Genomic DNA, 25,464 nt, shown 5'->3' on the forward strand with positions numbered 1-25,464 from the left:
GAGGGAATTCCCTGGTGGTCCAGTGGTTAGGACTCCTCGCTTTCACTGCCGAGGGTCTGGGTTCAGTCCCTTGTTGGGGAACTAAGATTGAGCAAGCCACACAGTGTGGCCTAACTAAATATTTTTAAAGTGGCAAAGGATCTGAACAGATATATCTTCCAAGATATACAAATGGCCAATAAGCACAGGAAAAGATGTTCAACGTCGTTACTCATAGAGACATGCAAATCAAAACCACAGGGCTTCCCTGGTGGCGCAGTGGTTGCGCGTCCGCCTGCCGATGCAGGGGAGCCGGGTTCGCGCCCCGGTCCGGGAGGATCCCACATGCCGCGGAGCGGCTGGGCCCGTGAGCCATGGCCGCTGGGCCTGCGCGTCCGGAGCCTGTGCTCCACAACGGGAGAGGCCGCAGCAGAGGGAGGCCCGCATACCACAAAAAAAAAAAAAAAAAAACCCACAATGTACTACCATTTCATACTCAATAGTATGGCTAAGTTAGACAATAACAAGTGTTGGTGAGGATGTGGGAAATTAGAACTCTCATGCTCGTTCTAATTGCTGTTGTGGTGGCAGAATGGTGCAGCCTCTTTGGAAAACAGGCTGATAGGTCCTCAAAACATTAAACATAGGGTTACTATATCAGTCTGCAATTCTACTCCTAGTTATTTACCCAAGAGATTGAAAACACGTATCCATACAAAACCTTGTACATGAATATCTATAGCAGTGTTATTTATAATAGCCAAGAGGTAGAAACAAAACAAATGTCCATCAACTACAAAATGGATAAACAAAAATGTGGTCTATCCATACAACAGAATACTATTGAGCTTGGAAGGAATGAAGTACTGACACATGCTACAACATGGATGACCCTCAAAAACATTATGTTAAGTAAAAGCAGCCAGTCACAAAGGGCTGAATATTATATATTATATATATATGATTCTGTTTATGTGAGATGTCCAGAGTAGACAAATCCACAAAGACTGAAAGTAGGTTAGCGGTTGCCTAGGATTGGGAGAAAGTAAAGGGGGAGGATGGGGCGTGACTGTGAATGGGTACAAGGTTTCTCTACGTGGGGATGAAAACGTAGAAATGGGGGAAATGTCAGATACCTAAAGTCCTGTGGAACTGTGAATTGGTAACACTTTTCCAAAGGACTGTTTGATAAATCTGAAAAAGAATTTTACCTTAGTACCAGTAACTCAACTTCTAAAAATGTATTCTAATGAAATGAGAAACTTCTGCAAATATTTATATATAAAAATGTTTGTTTCAACAGTATTTTTAATCACAAAAGCTAGAAAAGATAGAATTATTAAGCTATAGGGGATGAATTGAACATAGTATGGCACATCTATATATTAGAATTTGATAGATGCATTAAATTCAGTGTTTTAAAAGATATTTAATCATATTAAATGCATGATGTTATGTTATTTCATGTTAATAAAAATTAGGTTACAAAAGGTCATGTGCAGGATTATCCCAATCAATGTTTTTGTTTTGTTTTGTTTTGTTTTGTTTTGGCTGTGTTGGGTCTTCGTTGCTGCGTGCAGGCTTTCTCTAGTTGCGGCGAGCGGGGGCTACTCTTCATCGCGGTGCACGGGCTTCTCACTGCGGTCGCTTCTCTTGTTGCGGAGCACGGGCTCTAGGCACACGGGCCCTAGGGTGTGCAGGCTTCAGTAGTTGTGGCTTGAGGGCTCTAGAACGCAGGCTCAGTAGTTGTGGCACATGGGCTTAGTTGCTCGGCTCATGTGGGATCTTCCCAGACCAAGGATCGAACCTGTGTCTCCTGCATTGGCAGGCAGATTCTTAACCACTGTGCCACCAGAGAAGTCTCCAATTAATTTTTTAACTATATAATTCACCCATAAAAATGACTGGATACATTGTAGTAATACAAGTCTTTTTAACTATATTTAAAATAGATAACAAAGACCTACTGTATAGCACAGGAAACTCTGCTCAGTATTGTGTAATAACCTATATGGGAAAAGAATCTGAAAAAGAATAGATATATGAATCGCTTTGCTGTACACCTGAAACTAACACAATATTGTAAATCAAAAAACCCCACAAAACCCCAAAATATGCAAATAAAAAACATCCCATCACCAAAAAAAAAAAGTTTTTAAAATTTTTTGTTTATTCTGTTTTGTATTTCTCTTTAGAATGGGTTGGAGTATATATCTGTTTTACAATTAGAAAACATATATATTTTATATATATTTTACAATCACTAAACTCTTAAGCTAATATTGTTTGTGTGAACATTTGTAACATTTGTTTAATTAACATTAAGGAGATTCTAATGACGTCTCCGTGGTAGGAGTCCTTTGTCTGTGTATAAGTGTCACTGTTAAATGCAAGGTTTCTCACTAGCAGCACTTTGGCGTTTTGGGCTGGGTCATTCTTGTTGTGGTGGAGGGCAGGGGGCCTGGGGCAGCCCTGAGCTTTATAGCACGTTTAGCGGCATCCCTGGCCTCTGCCCACTCCGTGTCAGTGGCACACCCCAGCACGACAGCAAAAAAATATCTTCAGGTACTGCCAAATGTCCCTGGGGGGCAAAATTGTCCCCAGTTTATAATCACTGAATTAAAGGAGTCATTTTATAGGGAAGAAAATTCTGGATTGTTTCAAAGTAGGATTCAACTGTTGTGAAGTTCTCCCCGTTTCCTCACCCCTGTGCTTGTTTTGTAACTAGGGTGAGGGTTGTTCATCAGGAAACCAAGTTAAATGGCGACTCATTAAAATGGCTGTTGAGTCTCGTTTTAATTTCTGTGTAAATTGCATGACTCGTCCTCACATTTTCGTGTGATCGTTTATGTTGCTTCTGATTATTACTTATGTTGCTTCTGGTTGTCCCATGCCCTGTTCAGCTCGCTCCACTGTAACGGGAAGCTGTGTCAACGACGGCGTGCACATTGTCAGGGGTTACAGCTTATCTTCCGCGCCTTTGGCGACCCTGTGTGGGGATGAGAGCCTGTCCCCTGTCACCACCTCTGGTCCAGTGCTGCTTAACTTCTACTCAAATGCACACACCACGGACTTGGGATTCAAGTTTTCCTATAGGATAACCCGTGAGTAGCCATAATGATGTAGTTTGGAATTTCCTTTTTTTCTCGAGCAGTTTCCATAAGGAGATTTAATTGTATTCACACATCACCAAGTTGAAGGCTCAGAGATCTTAAGGAAGAAAATTATTAATTAGGTGCATGGTCTTAAAAAAAAAAGGGGGAGGCCCTTTTTCATGAACTTTGGCAGAACTACTCTTTGAAAATCAAATGGAAGATTGAGATTTATTTTTGATAATTTAAGTTAGAACAAACTGCTACCTTCAGCTGTTCGTATGTTGCATAAAGTGACTTTTTAGCCTGGACTGTCCAGGTGCCTATTTCATTTTCCCAAGTCACTCTGTTGAAAAACAATCCTTTATACATTTAGAAAAAATGTAAGAGAATATCTTTATGATGTTCTGGTAGGAAAGAATTTTTTAGCAATATGCGAAAAGCACAAGTCGTAAAAGAAAAGATGGATGTATTCAACTACATGATAATTTGCAGCTTCTCTGTATCAAAATCAGGGTAAGACAAGCCACCGAATGGACAAAGACCTTTGTAGCTACCAAGATCTTTTCATTTTTTGTAGACAGTTTGATCCATGTTTGTTTGAAAATCGTAAGATTCTATTTCCCTATTTTGAATGGTCTTTTCCTCTCCTGCAATAAACTTGGCTGGTTTGCTGACAGCATTTTTTTTCACATCATCCCAACTTCAGTAACACGGGCAAAAAAAGATCTTGCAAAATGTTTGTTTGATCTTTACTTGACAAAACCCATCGCTAAAGGTAGAAAGTCAAATTGTTTTCTTTCAAATAAATTATTGTTCCCATCCACAGAAGAGCCTGAAAATGTTTATTTACTCATGAAACAGGCCTTCGCGGTTTGTGAACATTAGCTGCCGCCGGGGCCTGGCCCCATTTGTAACGCATAATTTTGTGTGGCCCAGGGATTCTGTTAGCACAAACAGAACATTCCTTCCCCCAGCTGTCTGTTGGATAAAGAGAAGGGGTGACTTGTTTTATTCTTTTGGTACAGCTAGTGTTATGGAGAGTTTCCTCCCCACTTTATATTCTTTTACTCTTTAATCCCTCGTTTTCCTAAAACACTGTGTACAAGGGTCCACATTATCTGCTATGAGAGTCTCTTTTAAAGAGGGGTGTTGATATTGAAATTCCAACTCCTGACAATGTACAAATTTGGGAGTTATTTTAGGCATTCCCAAGCTTTCAGAGACCACGTTATTGTGTACAAGAGGAAATAGAATAATGGCTACACAACTCTAACATTTAATTCACTGCAGATGTACCCAGGGGCCTGAGCACATGAATAATTATGGGCATAGAGAGAATAGCTTTCCCTGCAACGTGGGCTCAATTGAGACAAAATAAACAGACAAATAAAAAATTACCTTAATAACCTTAAATGGCAGCCACTATTTGGGTATCATTTCTAAGAGATGTAAATGGAATATAGCCATCGATAGTATATAAACCATAAAAATATCATCAAAATATACTAACCTTACTATCATTTTAGAATCATAAAGTAAAATAAATATAAACCTTTCTCACTGCTCTGAGAATAGGGCACTTTGCATCATTGCACGGCACAAAGTAATCCTCCTTATGTGCAAAGCCAAGCAAAAAAAATAAAAATTCTGTGTTTTGTATAATGGGATTTCATTCTATTTTTATGGCGGCTGTTTTATTGACTAGTCGTAGTAACTAAGGGCTGTGGGCTGTTGATTGCTGGACTCGGGGTGGGCCTACCTTCCTCATGCTTGTTGAGGATCTTTGGTAATAAAACTTGGTCAAGTACGGTCCTTACCAGTCTCACGACCAAACAGAAATACGCGGGACCCAAGAGCTGTGCATCTGAGCCCACAGAGGGAGCTAAACTCCATTATTTCAAAAGTGATTTCTAAAATTTTACCTTATAGTAGAGTCTATCGTGGACACAGGAGACTCCCATCCATATTATTTACGATATTTAGACCACAGTCCTTCCTGAGTTCATAAGCCCAAAACGTGCCTTGGATTCTGCACACCTTTTCTAAACTTCCAGCAATCACTGTTATCCCTCTGAATCTGTCACTGCATTATAGAGAAAGGACAATTATATTCCAACATGTGACACGTTCTTTCTCATTATTTTCACTCTGGCCATTATTCTGGCTCAGACTTATTCCATTCCAAGAGGCGCCTTGAAACATTCTTCCCTGCTTCTACCCCTTACTGTCTTTTCCCTCTACCTCGGTGGAAAAATCCGAATTATTTGTAAGCACAATTAAGAGAGGTTTACATTGCTTTAAGACAAATAATTATCATCTCTCTTGGGGGAAAAGTTTCCATAGTAAAGAGTGTCTGGAAATGACTTTCCTCTGCCATGAGTCATAACCATCCTCTGCCTGTTCCCCGCCTTCTGTTGCAGCCTGTGGTGGGGTGTTCAACCTCTCCACCGGGGTCATCAAGAGCCCTTTCTATTCCTACTCTGCGTACCCTAACAACATGCACTGTTTGTACACCATCACCGCCAGGGACGACAGAGTAATCCAGCTGAAGTACGTAAGACCCGTTTACCTTCTTAAGAAAATCCTCCCAGATCTGTTTACAGAAAAGAAGTTCATTCAATGATGCAGAGCACTGATTCTCATCAGAGGCACATACAGGAATCTGGAGGAAGGGAAAGTAAGCATGTGGTCTGACCCTGTTAGCCTGGGAAATGGGCCGCCTACCCTCCACGCAAGCCAGTGGTCATTCAGGGGAAAAACAGGCACTCACTCCACCGGTTCAAACAATTGTTGTAGTTTTCCGACAGTTTTAAAGTAGCTTCATATACCGGGGTGTAAAGTTATAAGCCTATCTTTAAATCAAAGGGCACGGGGAGGGCAAGAGAAAGCAGTTTCCATTTGGGGGGCACGTATTATACACAAAGAACTTTAATGAACACTTCCGCCGTTCTCTCATTTAGTTCTTGAAACAGTCAGATGACGTATGCATTATTAATCTCACTCTACTGATGAGAAGACTGAGGCTCAGAAGTGTCAGCTAACTCTCCCAAAGTGCTATAGTATTAAATGAAGAGTCAGAATCAGAATCCGGATCAGGCTGATCTTCTCCCCAAACCATGTCCTTCATACTTCCCTAGGATCTCTCTCAAAGGGTGAATTTTCTAAGTACTTAAGAAATTCCTTTTTATTCCCATATCAGAACACCTCTAAACTGGTGCTATATGAGATATCTTATATCATCAGGAAAATTCTCCCCGATCCTGCATTCTTCCAACAAGGCTGATTAAGGGAAAGCAACCTCCAGTTCTCTGAGTGACAGAGTTCACTATTGCTGTCATCTGAGATGATACTCCTGTGTTTCAGTGATATACAGCATATGGTGGAAAGCTCTGAAACTCAGCTTACGGTGTAGTTTATGACAATACAGAATTTTTTATAGAAGCTTAATGGGCTAGGACCCCTCCTACCTCCCTTCCTCCTATATGTCAGTGATCACATTTTCTCCCCCCAATCAAAATCTCTCCATAATTTACCTCCAGGGACCTCATATATCAAATAGGTCCTTGGACTGTAAGACACATCTCATCAAGCCTGGTTTGCTTCCTGTATCAGACAGTGAGTGGTCTACAGGATGGACCCTGGAGAACACTGCAGGTCCCACCTGAGACTATTTGTAAAGAAGCTGTGCCCCAAAGCCAAAAAGTCCTTTAAGGCCCAGGAACAAAAGAATAAACAAAAAATGCCCAATGGCCAGGAGCAGGAGGCCTGTGAAGGGATTACCTGCTCAGAACGGAAACGTAAGGAACGGTTCTTGTCATTTGCTGTTGTGGCACAATACTTGGTTCTTACACGTGTAGGATTATAGCATATGCTATGAGATGTGTATATTTTTTGCTCTTGCCTGGGCCCTGGGGCTCACCATAGTCAAAGTTCACATCAGCATGCTTGGAAAATTATTACATTCTTTCTAAGAACCTACATTCTGTGAAACAGATACTATTCTAGGTACTGAAGAAGTTGTAGACATTAGTAAAACATAAATCCTTCTAGGCTCTCAAAATAGGCCGGCTTCATGACATTTTCTGTTAATGGGCTTTTGCAGATATTTTCTGTGCTGTCATGGGAAAATGATGCAAAGCCCAAACAGCTTTGAGTCCTCTTGGAAACTCAGATTTTTATCTTCATGGATTCACGTTGTGGAAAATATATTGTCTATAGAAAATAAAAATGAAAGTAGTGTTTTTGGAAATTATCTAGCTATTGTTTTGCCTTCTTTTATTATAGGAACATTAAATGTTACATGTGGTTAAAGAAAATTAAGAAATTTTTCATCTTGATCTTTATCATCAGTTTGAAAACATTCAGCCAATCAAAACCTGTTTTAAAATGTTGTATCATTTTTTTCTTAAGCCTCTTAAAGGAAATATTTTAATCATGAGATATTTTCAAATTATTCCATATTATATGTTATATATTACAGAGGCTAGCAAAAATACCCAAAACCAGAAGACAAACAAAAACACCTGAGAAAGAAGAAGAACCTAGAAAAATGATGACAGGACATCAAATAATTTAAACAGGTTTTAAAAAAATAAGCTATAATAAACCCACCATAAAAATCCTTAAGAAAATCCATGTAGGAAGCCTTGCTTGTTTGGGAACTCTGGAATAGTTACTTGAAATGACAAAGCATAAGACCTGGATTGAAATATGGTGTTAGGGAACTATATTCAATATCTTACAATAAACCATAATGGAAAAGAATATGAAAAAGAATAAATTTGTGTAATTGGATCACTTTTCTGTACACCAGAAACTAACACAACATTGTAAATCAACTATACTTCAATTTAAAAAAAGGAAAGAAAAGAAAAGAAATACTATGTTAGAGAATGAAAGAAAAGTCAGGGATGTATCTGTCAGGATAGGTTATAAGTGGTAACAAACAACCCCAAGGCACAGTAGCTTAACTCAACAAGTTTATTTCTCACTCGTATGAGTGTGTCCAACGTGGCCTGGCAAGGAGTCTCCTCTCATCATGGTCACTTAGCTGCCCAGGTTGATGGAAACTCATTTCTACGTTTGCTTCCATGATCATCACTGCAGTAGAAGGCAGCGTGGCAAACTGAGTAGTAGTTCTTAAAACTTCTTCCAAAAGTAATACGCATGACTCCTGCTTACATTTCTGTGGCCAGAGCATGTCTTAGGGCCACATCAGACCTCAAAGTGTGCACGGAAAGACAATCCTAGCAAATGTCAGGAAGGCTGAGCGCTGGGATGAGTGGTGACATGCCCGTGACGACCACAGTGATCTGAAATGTGAATTTCTGGTTATAGCAGTTAAATAAGACTCAAGAGAATTTAGTTCATTCTTTCCTACCATTGGTTTTTTATATTTGTTATTTCTTTTATGAGGAATAACTATTTCTTATTCCTAGTTTTCAAAATCATAATAATAACGATCATTTGTTGGGTCTGTCCTTTTTTTTTGAGCATCTGCTGTATGCCAGTTACCATAATTTGGTTTTGACACATTGTTTCACTTAACCTTAGAATAAACTCCATTTAAAAAGAGGGAAACAGACTGTGAGAATGAGAATAAAGCTCTGATTCTAAAACCAGCATTTCTTCCACTCTATTATATTAGCATTCTTCCCATTAATAAAAAGTAGATTGATAGTACCACTTGATCTCACAAAAATAACAAGGGAACAGAGTAAATACCCTATTTTTAATGAGACTGAAAAACTAAAGTGTTGCTGAAATGATAAATGAATATCAGTTCAACTTATCAAAACTTTTATGTCAAGTAGATTTAATATGTCCTTGACTGTAAAACCCTGGAAATCCAGGACTATATCTTACTCATCTTTATATCCCCAGAGCTTACGACACTCCTTGACATATTCTAGTCTCTCAAAAATTTTCCTTTAAATTTTGAACTGATCAGTAAAACAGTACACTGTTTCTACGTTTCCTATCAAGTGAAACTTGGATGCTGTTGGCCTTTGTCTTGTCTTTTTTTAAAAAATAAGAACTAAATCTATAATTTAATGGAAATCCAAATGGAGAACATTATTATTAACAAGGTTCATTTCACAGGTTCAGTGATTTTGATGTGGTTTCCTCCACCTTCTGCTCCCAAGACTACCTGGCAGTTTACGATGGTTCTAACATCAGTGATCCCCTTCTTGGCAAATTCTGCGGTTCCAAGCTTCCACCAGGTGTTAAGAGCAGCAGTAGTAGTATGTTCCTGGTGTTCAAGACAGACTCGTTTCAAACAGGAAGAGGTTGGAGGATATCTTTCTGGCAGACATTGGGTAAGAATTTTGCATGTGTAAATCTATTTTTCATGACTCTTAGTTTTCTGCTTTGTTTAATTTTTTTCACCTGTCTAAAGTTGCTGTTCCTTTAAGTTTAGAGGAATATGTCACATAAAATTTTGGTTTTAAAAATTACATATGGTGTATTTTGAGTAAAAACAAAAAATCACTCAACAAATGTGTCTCTCTAGCATTTAAAGACAAAGTCTGTCTACACCACCATTTCAAATGAGACCTGAGTCTCATTTCATCACCCATGGAAATGGTGGAAGTTAAGCCTATAGGTAGCAAAGTCCAGATCAAGAAAGAAGGCCCTGTAGGCTCTGTTGACTTTATCCTTAAAATGGTGAAGAGCCTGGGAGACTTTTAAGTAAAGAGTGCACAGCCCGACTGGACTTCTGGAAAGATCATAGTGGTAGCAGGGTGGAGGAAGGTGGAAGGAAGAAGCTTATCACAGAATTCCAGATAAGACAGGTTGAAGGCTCAAACTAACAGAGTGGGAATAAAAATAGAAGAAGGGTGGAAATCTCAGAGCTATTCAGAAGGTAGAATACCTTGGAAGTACAGTGTTGGGAACTTGCTGCTTATTACATGAGGACAGGAGTTGAGGATGACTTCTGTGGGTGGCGTGCTGGATACTGGTGCCTTAGGAGGCTAAGATTTAGGGAGGAAATATTGTATTTGGTTTGGATCATTGTGGGCTGGAGGGCCTATGAGATATCTAAATGGAGAAATAGAGGAGGAAACTGAAGCTTGAGAAGCAACTTGGGCAGAGGAGGTGATCTGGGAGTCATCTAGAGGTAAAAGGAAAAGCACCCCCGTTTATCCCCACTGCTTCTGAGAAATAAGTATCTATATGGAATTAACTTGGAGCTTGGGATCCTGTAAAGCAGCGCTCCCCAACCCTTCTGGCACCAGGGACCGGTTTCGTGGAAGACGATTTTTCCACGGACGGGGCCGGGGGGGATGGGTCAGGTGGTAATGCGAGCGACGGGGGGGGCAACAGGGGAAGCTTCACTCCCTCACCCGCCGCTCACCTCCTGCCGTGTGGTCCGGTGCCTAACAGGCCGTGGACCGGTACCGGTCCACGGCCTGGGGGCTGGGGAGCCCTGCCGTATGAGTTAGCCGGTCTGTTCTCTGTTTACCTGTGCTCGTAGCGTCAGTGGCACAGTCTAAGATAATTTATATTTGACTCTGGGAAGTGTTTCGATTCTTCCATTTGAATATAGAAGTGAATAATGTTCTGAAAACAAACCGCTCACAAAACGAATCGCTTACTGTGAAGACTCAGAGAGACCTGGGAGGTTTTCTACAATAAGAATCCCGACTCACCGTTCAAACTGTTGCTTCCTCTTTACGCCATGCCGCGTATAACCTTCAGCCCTCTGGTAGAAAGCAGAGCTCACCTTCACCTTCTTTACATTTGGTGTGTGATATTTTTCATGCATTTCTTGAGGGGAACAATTAGACATTTGTGTTTTGAAGGCTTCCCAATAAAACGCAGACATCGTACAAATTGTATCAGAAAATCACTTTGCCCCCTACCCTACTTAGCTGTATCAACAGTGACTTGAAAGCAAGTCTCATGGGCAGACAGAGAGCATTGCCTTAATGGAATTGCCCAAGTGAAGTGGCATATAAAAACACAGAGGGCTATTTTGAAAGAAAAATTAATTTTCCTTTGGAGACTTTTTGCACAAGAGAACTTGTTTGTTCGTGCCTTTAGCACAGACGTTAGAATCAAATGACACGTAATTGCATAGCTCTTGCTACCTGCTTTCAAGTTGTTTTTCTTTTTCCTAATGTATTCTCACGTGATCATTGAAATCATCCGAAAGCACTCCACACGGCTGTCACCTGCGTGAAAGGTTCCAAGTTAGCCAGTGTTCCCTAGCCTCATTAATTATTACATTTGTCTGAGCTACAAAAAGACATTTTCCGACTTAAGGTGATTTTACTGAACTGAAGTAGCACAGAAGGAAAAATCTTACACCGTCAAAGACCCTGCTCATCCATAAGCATTGGACACTTTCAGTGAATAACTATTTTCCTCTGGTCACAGAGAGAGGAGGTTTACATGCAGAGAGCAGAAATAGGGTCTCATTCCTTGCCTTCCAGTGTGCTACCCCTGCATGCCTCTCATCTCTTCTTCACGTATAAATGCTACTGGCCACTTGGGAATATTTAAGAAGTAATTTTAAGTGATCTGTAGTGGTATTTTTTTTCCTGAACAACCGATTGTTATAATTTTGTACTGTTTTGGTCTTACAAACCTTTCAAGACCACCCATATAAATTCACTGATCGTTCTGCATAGCTTTTCAATTTGGTTTGTTTTTTGTTGTTTATGGTGAGGAAAAGGGGAAGAAACAATAAAGAGTACGTTGAATTCTAGGGTTTATAGAATCTTTTTCTTACAGATCTATACAAAGCACTTAAACTTGGCTAATCAGACGCACTTTTTCCCTCAGTCTCGTCTATTTCAAACTGCCCTGGGCGTCCTGTAAGAGAGAGAAAAAACAACTTTATGGATGGGACAGTGAATTTTAGTTTTCAAAACTGTCACTTTAGCCTGGAAGACAGTATCTTCCCTGAATAAATAATTGATGTGAAGAGGAGACCATTTTAGTCTGTGACATCTGTTTAGCTTATCTTGACCTAAACGCTAGAGTTTTACAGATTCGCTATTTTGATTCCACACTTGACAATACTTTATGTACATCTGCTTTAATTTTTCAGAAGTCAGTAAAGAGCCAGCTCATACAATAATATGATTATTAGATAACTTCTCCTTGGGCATTTGTTATATTTGTATTGCTAATGGGTCAGAACAAATTTGGGGGAAATATTCCCCCTAGTTTGTCGCTAATGAATTATGTGGTGAAATCAGGTCTCCTCTTTTATGGAACTTCTGCTATGAAGGGCCACCTGCACGGGATGGAAGGTAAGGAGAAAGCAAAGCCAGCACTTCCCGGGAGCTGATACCTACCTGTGAAGTACACCTGCCTTCCTGCTTCCCCCATCACTCCTCCCGTACGTGACTAATTGATCCCCAATAACTGATAACCAGCGAAGTGCTCACCCTGGGATCTGTGAAACTCTGAAATTATCTGCAGATATAAGCGTTTTTCTGGAGAGTGCAACTTTCACCCGATTGTCAGTGTCAGTGTCTATGATCCCGTGAAGTTTAAAAAGCCTTCAGTCCTATGGATTTGGCCAAAGTGGGCAAGCTCCACGGTGCAGAACTAACACTGTTGAGTACCCTTTATTCCACCCACTTCTGCTTGCTGAGTTCCTGCCCCTCCTTTACCACCAGAGTCTGCTTCCCCTCTGGCTGTGCTCACCTGTGTCACTCACAGAGCATTTCAGACCTGCAAACGTGTTTTTAAGCCATCAAAGCCCCCATTTCTTCTTACTGTACTGGTCTCACGCCAGAGTGCCTCCCAGTCAGTCTGTTTTTTTGTTTTTATTTATTTATTATTTTTAAAAATTTATTTATTTTATTTTATTTTTTTGGCTGCGTTGGGTCTTTGTTGCGGTGCGCGGGCTTCTCACTGTGGTGGCTTCTCTTGTTGCAGAGCACGGGCTCGAGGCGTGCAGGCTCCGTAGTTGTGGCACGCGGGCTCAGTAGTTGTGGCACGTGGGCTCAGTAGTTGTAGCACGCAGGTTCAGTAGTTGTGGCTCACGGGCTCAGTAGTTGTGGCTCTCAGGCTCAGTAGTTGTGGCTCATGGGCTCACTAGTTGTGGCACGTGGGCTCAGTTGTAGCACGTAGGTTCAGTAGTTGTGGCTCACGGGCTCAGTAGTTGTGGCTCACGGGCTCAGTAGTTGCGGCTCACGGGCTCAGTAGTTGTGGCTCTTTTTTTGGCTGCGTTGGGTCTTTGTTGCGGTGCGCGGGCTTCTCACTGTGGTGGCTTCTCTTGTTGCAGAGCACGGGCTCGAGGCGTGCAGGCTCCGTAGTTGTGGCACGCGGGCTCAGTAGTTGTGGCTCATGGGCTCAGTAGTTGTGGCACGTGGGCTCAGTAGTTGTAGCACGCAGGTTCAGTAGTTGTGGCTCACGGGCTCAGTAGTTGTGGCTCATGGGCTCACTAGTTGTGGCACGTGGGCTCAGTTGTAGCATGTAGGTTCAGTAGTTGTGGCTCACGGGCTCAGTAGTTGCGGCTCACGGGCTCAGTAGTTGCGGCTCACGGGCTCTAGAGCGCAGGCTCAGTAGTTGTGGCTTGTGGGCTCTAGAGCACAGGCTCAGTAGTTGTGGTGCACAGGCTTAGTTGCTCCATGCCATGTGGGATCTTCCCGGACCAGGGCTCGAACCTGTGTCCCCTGCATTGGCAGGCAGATTCTCAACCACTGCGCTGCCAGGGAGGCCCCCTTTCCTAGTTCTGTTTCTCATGACAGCTTCCCACAGAGACACAGAACCTGAGTTAACCCCCCCACCCCCAGCCAGGGGCACTTCCTGTCCTGGGCGCTGCTCAAGGAAATAAGAAAGCAGTTATTTCTTACTTGAAGCCGTGCATCTTGGAGGATGGGTGAGAGAGGAAAGAACATTTATTCATGCAGTTGTGTTCCAGGCCCAGTCGGTCCGTTTTCGATGTGCTTATCCCATTAGATACAAAACTTGTAGATAAAGGCTTAGATCAGGGATTTAAACTATGTTTATTGACTGTGTTGGACCGCAGTAACTAAACTTGTTTTCTTAAGTGATGTATCATATAACCCTTTAGTAAAATGTCAGGGTCAAAAACTGAACTTGGCCCAGTTAGTTTTGAGGTCTGTGGGCATTTGGATCAGTGGGCTGTCAAGGAGAAAGTAAAGCATGTCTCCTTCAGGGTGACATGTCCTGGGAGGACAAGGCCGTCACCCTGGAGAAGATGGTGTCTGAGGGACAAGAGGATGTCAGTGCGCAGAGGTTCACGGCTCCAGAGGCTGTAAATCCCGACACATGACTGAAGCTCCAGCCCCCGTTGCCCACAGCTCCCGGGCTGAGGATGAGGGCTACTCTCTGTATCCCTTTGCCTGGGGTATTTGCCACATAGAGAATGAGTCAGGTGGCATGAAGGTCAGACTCACAGACCCTTGCTATGAGACAAAGGCAAAAATACCAAAGCACATGTTTAACACAGACAAAGGTGGAGACATGCCCAAACGGGCCGAGCTGTAGACCAGGGAGCAGGTGACGAGACCAATGGCTCTATGACATCATTGTCTGGTAAGATGCCTTAGAAAAGTCCTATAACTTTGCTGAGCTCAGCTTTTATCCACTAAAAACATTCAGTTTGAAATATTACTACATTCTATCTTTTAAGAATGTGATGGAGATGCAGTAGGTAATTTCTGTAAAGTACCTTAGGTGCCAAGGAGAAAGACTGATATGGATCAGAAAGTAATATTGAAGACCTGGATTCCTCTCTCTAAGGCGGAGGAGCGGGAGAGAGGGGTCATTTTTATCAACAGGACCACTCCAGGGTGCCCTGAAATCTAACCAGCAGACCCTAAAGTACGTTTTATAACTTAAAGCCAAAATCAAAAGCTAAATTCCAATAAAATTCCAAGGCCTGGCAGACACCTAGCACGTGACTGTTACTCCATCAATCCATCGATATTGGCTGTGTGAATGAATGAAAGAATAAATGGATAAATGATGCTTTCTTTATAATCATATTATATTATGTATAATATGTATGTGTTACACATTGTATCTAGATTTGCCTCATTCTCAATACGCAGTCATGGTTCATATAGCTCAGCTATTACTCGGGGTGGTAAATTGGATGACTTTCATCCTTAGAGAATTAGGAATACAGGGTCAGACTCAACATTCAGGTGGTGTGTCTGGTCTCTGGATTTTTACGTGCTGCCTTAACATCTGGAAACTGTCTCTCAGACATGCTTCAGGCAGACATTTGGCAGTGGGGGAAGAAGTTGAGGTGGCTGAACAGGAGTTTACTTGTAAGAGGGGATGGAGAAGAAGGAAAGGTACACAGAGAAAGCTGATGCCCGTCTGGGGCCCCAAAGATGGAAAATATAACCACAGCAAACGGAGGAAAATGTAACAACATTTCAAATTCGGACTTCTGCTTCTAGTTATTGCTAAGTTTCACAGTTTGGGTGTTAAGTTTGGACTTCGGGAGGGGCATTCTAAAGTTCTATAGCTAAACATTACAAAATAAACTTAAAAACATTCAGTGACGCTAAATATGGATGTGTCTGTGTCTCTGTTGTGCTTCCTAGCAGCCTGATGTTAGCTGCCCGACGACATTACTTTTAAAAGTACGACTGCAGTAAGGTAGTTGAATTATAAAGTGAATTATTTCCTAAGTCACTGCTCAAATAACCCTCAGTTTAGCAAAAGTGGCGATATTACTCGAAAGCAGTGTTGTTTGTCTGTTCTCTTAATGTCATTTGCTCCCTCTGATGAAGTCTGACAATGAGATGAGCTGAAATTGTAAACCCATTTGCAGAAAACTAGACTAAGCTTATTTCCGCTCTTTTTAAGTCTTGTAACTTTCACTGCTGATTAGGCATCCCTGGGGAGATGATGCCAGAGACAAGGTTATCTGCAGTTTCTCCTTTGTGGGTTTTACTGACACGGGTTTTTTGCTGAGCTGAGAATGTGGGAATGTGATAAAGAAACTAACAAATGCTTAGTTCACCAAAACCTTACAAAAGCAAGTAGGCAGGAGTAAAATTCCAGATCAGCCAAAAGAAAAAGAAACGGTTTTTATGAAAATATATTCCAATATCAGTCTGTGCTCTAACCCACTCACCCCCTCCTTAAATGACCAGATTGCCGCCCCTGGTCTTGAAGGATAGGGTTGTCATTGGGAAAATGAAACCAGATGGTATTGTGAAGACCAAGCTAAGTGATAAAATTGAGTTAGTGGTAAATTATAAGATAACACTTTGAAAGACACTGAAATAAACAAGAAGCTGGGAAGCAATTATCCTGCATAACCTAAACAATACCAGTCCTCCTAAAAATGCAACTTATCCAACAACTGGAAGTTTAGGATTAAATTATTTATAAGCATAGAGTCCCTGTAATAATCATGATCCTTATTCATTGGGCCTGGCTCTAATGTAGTGTTTCCAGCAGCATAAAAGCAGACTGTCGTGTTTATGCCTGGTCAGCATTAAACACTGAAAAAAAATTCTTTACTTGTAAACAGTTGTTTAGAGATAAAACATTATCAGGGACTATATTCTTCTCTTTGTTCTGAGATGTGGAAAATCTGCTCCCTTTGTGTGGTAGCTTTAATTTCAGGTCACCCCCAGGAGAAGATGTCAGGGATGCCCAAGGCATACAGATAATGACCTCCTGTCACTGAGCTGCTGTGGGAGGGGCTTTGCATGGATTTTCTCATCTAATCCTCACAACTGCCCCCGAGACAGGGATTATCCCACTTTACAATGGAGGAACAGAGAAGTTAGGAGATTAGGTAATTTGCTTGCCGTCAAAGGGTTTATAAGAGGTAAAGCCAAGCTTGGAATCAGGTAGGACTATCTCCCAAATTCATCCTTTTCCTAAAATGCCCACATCGCTTTTGTAGAGATCAGTGAACACGCTCAGGATGATGAGGGATTCTGGGGGTGAGTTTTCTTCAAGGCAAATCATTTCTTTTCTAACTCTTTGGGGAGACAGAGCTACTTTTCTCCATTCTCATCTTCTCCTTTGACACTGCCTGCTTTCCCATTTGTACCTAGTCCTAAATAGTGCATTTAATTTACTGTATAAATATTGCACATAACCGCAGCAGTCACTATTTCCTCCTTCCCATAAGGAAAGGAAAACAATATTCTGTAGTAAAATATACTATTTATAAATAATATAGCTTAATTATATATTTATAGTATACTTATATTTATGATACAAATATATTTTATATAAGTATAATATACATGAAATATATATTTTTAGTATTTATATTTTAAGTAACATTTATATTTACAAATAATTTCTACATGTATGCATACATATACACATACAGTAAAAGCCCATTTTCTTTCCGATGTTGACAGACAAATGTCACATCTGTCTTCACAGCTTTGCATGGCATAATGGCAAAGAATTAGCACAATTACGTGGAGTATAATTCCATTGGAATATAAGGGTAATAAATTTCTGTGTAACAAAAATCTCTAACCCCAAATGATGGTCTCCAATTTAGTAAAATTTCTTAAAATTCTATCAAAATTAAGGAATTTGGGCATTTATTGTTATGTTGTAATCCTGACTGGCATTCTCATATACTTTAGTTTACAAATTGGGGAACTGAGTCACACAGAAATTAAGTGACGTGCCAGGGTCTCTTAGCAAGTCTTGAGCAGAACTGGGAAGATGATTTTCTCATCTGGAAAAGGGGCCCACAAATAGTAACTACCTCATAGGGTTGTGGGGAAGATTAAACTAGAACATCCCCTGACACTCTTTTAGCATGCACTAAAGTTTAGCTGTAAATAATACTCACTCGGAAGGCTGAGAAGGCCTTCGTTGGGAAAGCAGGCATTTTATGGAGAAGAAAAAGCACGTGCACAGTTGCAGAGGCACATCCCATCTCAGAGGCCACAGACTGGCCTGCACGTCGTTACTACCGCTTTGGGTTGTCAGGTAGAAAGCAGTAGGGGCTGAAACAGGAGAGACAGGAGGAGGTGGACAGGCTGGGCTCTGCATCAGTTGCGGATGGAACCGTTAATCGTTTAGGAAGCACATGCTAGCACCTTTGAGGATGATGTTTTGAAGGAGGGGCAGCATTTTAGAGGAAAATTGGGAAAGTATTGCCATCATTTAGGCAGGGGATGAGAGCAGTGACAGTGTGAAAATAAAGAAGGAAACTGAAAGGAGAAACGCTGAAGAGGCAGGATCAAGAGGACACAGTAGTCTTTGAACAGTGAACAGAGGGAAAAGGAAAACATGATGACCCTAAGGTTTCTGGACAATATCCTGTGATACCACTATCTAAACGTAAATTTACGGGAGAGGACCAGGTTTCATAGGAGAAAATAATAATGTTTGGTTTTGGTGCGGAATATTTGGTGCCTTTAAGTCACCCAGCTCATGTGCAGTGGGTCGTCAGATACAAGAATTAGAAGCTCAGTAGAGAGATCAGGGCTAGAATTTTGGTCTTATTTTACTTAGAGACAATGTAATGTGTAGCACATATACATTTAAAATTATGATATCTTCCTGGTGAATCTGGCGAATTGACTCATGTTATTCTGCAAGGTCTTTTTCTGTTCTTTGGGGGTTTTTTGCTTTAATGTCTACTTTTTCCGATTTAGTATACAGCGTCCCTAGCTTTCTTTCAGTTCATGGTATATTTTTCAATCTCTCCACTTCCAACATTTCTCTACCCCAGAGAACGTATTTGGGTTTTGTTTTGCTTTGTCTTTCAGTTGGAGATTGGACCGTGTTACTAATACAATCACTAGCGTTATTGGATTTAAATAGACCACCGTATTGTTTTCTGTCTCTTCCATACGTTCCCATGTTTCTTTAGCCATCTTTGTGCTTTTGCCTTTTCTGAATTAGTCAACCATCACTCTCTTTTAAAAATCATTACTGTCCGGGCGGCGGGACAGGCGGGCGCAGAAGTCGCCTGTGCCGGGCTGCGTGCGGCGAGGTTCCGGCGCCTCCGCGGAGCATCGCGGGTCCGGGGAGGGGCGGCGCCGGCCCCGAAGCTTCGAGAACACGGCTAGGCCGCCGTAGTTCAACCGGGAGCCGGCGTGCTGGGAGCCGGGGGCCTGCCGGCGTCTCGGTTCCCGGCCGGCCCGGGACCGAGGTTGCCGGGCCGGGGACGCAGCAGGTCGGAGGGAGCCGCTGGCGCGTGACGAGCAGGGAAGGAGGACACCGGCTGCCGGCCTGCGAACCCGGGCACGAAGGAGCAGCCGCCGCCTCCAGACCCGCGTCCGTGGGCCCAGCTCGGTCCGGGGCGGCCGGCCGGTGGAGCAGACCCGCAGGCGCGGCTCTGGTCGCTCTCGGACTGGCTTCGGGACGCATCCTGCCGATGAGCCCGGGGCGCCGTCCTCAGGTCCCCGGGAGGGTGGCGTGCAGCCCGGGGGTGCCCGAGCCAGCTCGGCGGCCACGCGCGTCCGGGCTGCCGGCAAGGGCGGTGGCGGGCCGCGGGGCAGGGGTGGCCTTGGGGGCGTCCGCCGATGGACGAGAACCTGCGGGCTCCTGGCAGAACGCCGGCGTAGAGCGTGGCTGCGCTGAGAGGCAGTGGGGCGCGCTTCCGCCCGTGGCGTGGGTCGGCCGGCGTGACGCCGGAGCGTGGGCAGAGACCGCCTGCCAGCCCCCGACTCCGGGGACACCGGAGGGGACAGCCGCCTAGGCAAGAGGGCAGGAGGCGGCGGCAGCCCAGCGGGCGGCTCTCGTCGCAGGCCCGACTCCTGGCTCCAGCCGCGGGGCTCAGGGGAGCCGCAGGGTCTTCCGGGCGAGCAGAGCCCCCGGTCCTGAGCTGTTCTTCGCTGTGTTGGGGTCACCTCCCCACATCCAGGGGGAGAAATCCGGATGAGGTTTAAGAATCAGTGCTTTAAGAATGTGGATCTCGTAGCTGGAACCTTGGAACACGCGTTTTCAGCACAAGGGGTTAAAGTGAAGGGAAGGACTCAGCGCCTCTTCAAGGAGGGTGTCTCCATGTGGGCAGAGCTAGAGACTAAACGGGTCTTGAGTAAAGAAAACAAAAATAAATAAATAAAAACCATTACTCATATATTCAGTTACTCTTAGTTACTACCTTGGGGATTATTACATTCACCCCTGACTCATTAGAATCTCATTTAAAACTAGTCCTTTTACCATATCAGGATAAGTGCGCCATTTTAACTCCATTAATCCACTTCCTGTCTTCTGTGCTGTTAATATCAATTATTTAAATTCTACATATGTTTTAAGCATATAAAATGTTTTTATTGATTCAGTTAGTAATTATGTATATTTACCATTGCTTTTGTTCTTTCTTCCTGAATTCCCGTGCTTCCGAGATCAGTTTATTTCTTTTTGAAGAACTCCCTTTAGTGTTGTTTTTTTTTTTAAATTTATGTATTGCAAATCTTCTAGTAAAAAAGTCTTTTGGGTTTTGTTTTTCTGAAAATGGCTTTATTGTGTCTTAAATTTTGTGGGATTTTTTGCTCTGAATACAGAATTCTAGTTTGGCAGTTATTTCCATTCAGCACTTTAAGATGCTATTTCGTTGTCATCTGTGTTCTATCATCTTGGTTAGAAAGTCCTTATGGAGTACTTCCTGTGCTGTCCACACTTGGGACACCCTCACCCTGGTCATTCCGTTGTGGAGTGCGGTATTCTACAATGAGCTATCCCTCGTGTGTGTGTGTGTGTGTGTGTGTGTGTGTGTATTTTAGACATTCTGATAGAAATGTATTAATATCTCATTATGGTTTTAATTTACATTTCCCTAATGGTGAACAATTTTCATGTTTTTTTTGGTCATATGTGTATCCTCTTTGGTGAAATATATGTTCATAATTTTTTCCCATTTTTTAATTGGATTACTTGTTTTTCCACTATTGGGTTTTGAGAGTTCTTCATATATTCTCAGTAGTAGTCCTTTTTCAGGTACATGGTCTGCAAATATTTTCTCCCAGTCCATAGCTTGCCTTTTCTTCCTCTTAACAGGGCCTTTCTTAGAACAAAAGTTTTTAATTTTGATGAAGTCCAGCATATCAGTTTCTCCTTTTATTTATAGTGTTTTGATAACAAGGCTAAGAACTCTACCTATCCTGAGGTCTCAAAGATTTTCTCCTTCGATTTCTTCTAAAAGTTTTATGGTTTTCCATTTTTCATTTATGTTTATGATCCATTTTGAACTAATTTTTGTTCAAGGTCTGAGGTTTAGGTTGGACCTAATTTTTGCCCCTGCATGTCCAATTTCTCTGTCACCATTTGTTGAAAGACTATCCTTCCTCCACTGAATTGCTTTTGCATCTTTGTAAATAATCACTTGGACATATTTGTGTGGACATATTTCTGGGTTCTTTATTCTTTTCCATTGATCTGTTTGTCTAACACTCCACGAATATCATACTATCTGGATTACTATAGCTGTATAGTGACAGGTAGATTGATCCTTTCCAGTTTATTCCTCTTTGTCAAGATTGTTCTGACTATTCAAGAGCCTGTGACTTTCTATGTAAATTTTAAAATAAGTTGGTTGTTTGTTTTGGTTTGGTTGGTTGGTTGGTTTTTATTAAGACTTGACTTTTTACAGCAGTTTTAGATTTATAGCAAAATGGAGGGGAAGGTGCAGAGATTCCCCGTATGCCCTCGCCCCTCACGTGCACAGCCTCCACCACTGACCACATCCCCAGCAGAGTGAGACATTTGTTACGACAGATGATGTTGAGTGAAGCATCATACCCACCCAGCAGCCATAGTTTGAGTCACAGTTCACTCCTGGTGGTGTACGTTCAGTGGATTTGGACAAATGTGTAATGACATGGATCCATCATTATGGTATCTTACAGACTATTTTCACTGCCCTAAAAATCCTCTGTGCTCTGGCTGTTCATGCCCCCCCTCCCTCCCCCCAACCCCTGGCGACCGCTGATTCTTTTACTGTCTCATTAGTTTTGCCTTTTCCAGAATGTCATCTAGTTGGAATTGTACAGAACGTAGCCTTTTCACATTGGCTTCCTTCACTTAGTCATATGCACTGAGTTGCTCCCATGTCTTTTCATGGCTTGATAGTTCATTTTCTAGCCCTGAATAATATTCTGTTGTCTTGACCTACCACAGTTTTAAAATAAGCTTTTTTATGTCAACAGAAAAATCTTGCTGGGGCTTTGGTAGGAATTACAGTTAAAGCTATGCATCATTTGGGAAATAACTGACATCTTTACTAGGCTGAGTCTTCCAGCCCATGAATACGTATGTCTCACCATTTATTTAGGTCTTTAATTTCTTTCATCACTTTGTAATTTTCAGCACACGAGTTCTGTATACATTTCAGTAAGTGTATGCCTAAGTATTTTATTTTCCTTTGAGCAATTGTTTTTTTTGTTTGTTTGTTTGTTTTGCGGTACGCGGGCCTCTCACCGTTGTGGCCTCTCCCGTCGCGGAGCACAGGCTCCGGACGCGCAGGCTCAGCGGCCACGGCTCACGGGCCCAGCCGCTCCGCGGCACGTGGGATCCTCCCGGACCGGGGCACGAACCCGTGTCCCCTGCATCGGCAGGCGGACTCTCAACCGCTGCGCCCCCAGGGAAGCCCAGAGCAATTGTATTTTTAACTTCGGTTTCCACATGTGCATTGTTAGTGTATAGAAATGTGATTGATTTTTGTGCCTTGTTCTTCTATCCTGAGTTCTTGCTGCACTCATTTGTTAATCTAGGAATTTTTATGTAGATTCCTTGGGATTTTCTGCATCTGCAGATAGTGGCAATTTTATTCCTTCGTCTCCAGTCTGTATTTTTTTCTTGTCTATTACAATGGCAAGAGTTTCCGATACTTTGTTGAACAAGCGTGGTGAGAAACATATCCTTGCCCTGTTCCTAACCTTAGGAGGAAAGCGTTTCGTTTTTCACCATTAAGCATCATGTCAGCTGTATGGTTTTTGTAGATGCTCTTTATCAAGTTGAGAAAATTCCCTTCTATTCCTAGTTTGCTGAGAGTTTATGTCATGATGTGTGTTGGATTTTGTCAAATCCTCTTCTTGCATCAGTTGACATGATTATATCATTATATATTGCTTAGTAAGTCATTTTTAAAATTTCAAAGTTGGTGAGAATGATTTTCATGAAACGCCCTAAGACTGTTAATGCATACATAGGGTGTTTTCAATAATACCAAAATAATGCAAAATAAATTAAAAGTTAATTATATAAGTTTCCTTATCCTAAGTTCTTTATACATTGCATTGCTCTTTTACTTGTGACTATAGCTACTGATTAACTGCTGAAATTACCTTTCTTTTAGTATTTCAGTTTTATGCTTCCCAAATATTACCAGACTAAGTACACATTCTAAGTTAAATTAGGCTGGGTCTCAAATTAGGATGTCTAAAGTGAGGCAAATTGAGTGAAATTACTGAAAACAAACAGAAAAACATAACTCAGGTTACAAAAGCCATTAAGAATTTTTTTTCTTGCAGATATAAATATGATACTTAAAAGGTGGTGCATGTTTAAGGATAGGGAGTAGAGAATAATAACTCCAATACACTTTTAGCAAAAAAGACAAGACATGTTCATCTGAAGCTTAGTTGAACTTTTTAAATGAATTCACTGCTTTAGGGCAGTTGTCTACTGGAGCTTTGAAAATCACAGCAAAATTTACTCGAAGAAAGGACTATGGAACTCCCATTTCCCTAAGGAACCAGCCTTAAATGCATTTGTGTTCTGTTTCCTGTGCTTCAGTGCTGCTTCCTTCAACTACATTCAACTACAGCCTGAAGCCCTAGCTGGCTCACTGGGGAACGGGAAAATGCCTGAAGTCAGGCCGATTGTTATCTGAAGGTACAGCTAGCCAGCCGCCATCTGTCCAAGTAGCGGTTGTCCAGAGATGGATAGAGATCCAATCCAGAAGACCTCCATAAAATGTCAGCCCCCTGTAATGTCAGCTGCAGAACTGTCAATTCTCAGGATAATTATTTAGAAATGTATCTGACTCCACTGAAGCCTTCAAGATGTTTTCTCTTACATAATAGAGCTATTTCTTACTATCAGATTTATTCTGACTTGAACCTCACTCTGAAGATTCATAATTGGAGGGAGATAATTTAGGATTCAGTTACTGATTTTTAATTAAGGAGATCCTGACCCAGATCTCACTGCTTCCTGTGGGTTTATATTTGCAGTATTTCTTCAGCCAAACGTTTGCTTTCTCTGTAGACATAGCTCTTTTGTAGGAAGTGTTCCTTCTTTGGTTAGATGGTTCGCGTGACCTTGGTTCTCTGGCACAGGGACTGTCTTACAGAGTGCTTCTGATACAGCTTGACTGATGAGGAAGGTGCTGATGGACGGGAGTTGGCTGGATGGTAGAAAAATGTGTAGTAACAGGAAGATGATGGATTTGTGGTGCTAAGGAGCATGTCAACCTGAAGGTCATAGGCTAGCTCAAAAAGAGGAATTTTAAAATAACAACATAGGCAACACATATAAGAAACGATTTCATAGTCACAGAGTTCTCTCTTTTCCTTCCCGTATATCCTGCTGTTGTTGAAATATAGAAATACTAATGTAGCAATAGCACTTTTTGGTAAAGAGCCCTTCTTTTGCTAATATTCATCTTTATAGCCCCCCAGACATATGTATACATTTCCGTTTTGCCTTAGGAGGGGCAGAAGCACAGAGCAGTTACCCTATGTTTAAATATTAAAGTGGGAGAATAGGAGCAATTATAACCAGTTCCTGTACCACATGAACCCCAAAAGATGTTCACTCATGCAATGTTGTGTTTACTTCAATTATTTGACTAGTTATTCATGTAATATTATTCATATAGAATATGAGTTGTATAATTCACCCATATAATGTTATATTTACTTCAGTTATTTGACCATTTTAGCCGGGAGTATCTGATGATAATTTTAGTTCTCCTTTTTTTTTTTTTTACTTGTATGTATACTTTATGAGTTCATCAATGTGCTCTGTTATAGTTTGATCATTCAAAAAAGCTATTTTTGTATTTGTCAGCTATTGCCACAATAATGCTGTATAACAAACAATCCAAAATGCGGTGGCTTATACCTGGAATATTATTTTTATCACTTATGGGTCAGGAGGCCAGTTTGCCTGCCTCTTCCAGGATGCAGGTTGACTGTGCTTGGCCTACAGTACAGCCTGGAGTCAGGTCTGCTCTCCACGCAGGTACCCAGGGTGTGAGCTCTTGGTGGATCACAGGAGGACAAAACTCCAAGCCAAAAAACATAAGCACATTTAAGGCCTCTTCCTACTCCATGACCATTAATATTCCATTGTCTCAAGCAAGTCATATGGTGAAACCTAACATCAAGTGACAGAAAATATACAGTTGAGTCCCCTACATATGAATGAGCTCTGTTCCGAGAATGCATTCGTAAGTCCAATTTGTTTGTAAGTCCAACAAAGTTAGCCTAGGTAC

At 41.8% G+C, this 25,464-nt stretch overlaps 1 protein-coding gene across 1 annotated transcript in view; it reads left to right on the top strand.

Moving 5' to 3' along the window:
* Positions 1-25,464, top strand: part of CUBN (cubilin) — a 272,915-nt gene that overhangs the window by 222,006 nt on the left and 25,445 nt on the right. The window contains exons 57-59 of the mRNA XM_007118498.4: positions 2,883-3,083; positions 5,495-5,624; positions 9,177-9,394. Coding sequence (XP_007118560.2) covers positions 2,883-3,083; positions 5,495-5,624; positions 9,177-9,394 — 549 coding nt within the window. The remainder of the gene's footprint in view (positions 1-2,882; positions 3,084-5,494; positions 5,625-9,176; positions 9,395-25,464) is intronic.

The sequence above is a fragment of the Physeter macrocephalus genome, chromosome 11 (assembly GCF_002837175.3).
Source record: "Physeter macrocephalus isolate SW-GA chromosome 11, ASM283717v5, whole genome shotgun sequence".
In the NCBI taxonomy this organism is placed as follows: domain Eukaryota; kingdom Metazoa; phylum Chordata; class Mammalia; order Artiodactyla; family Physeteridae; genus Physeter; species Physeter macrocephalus.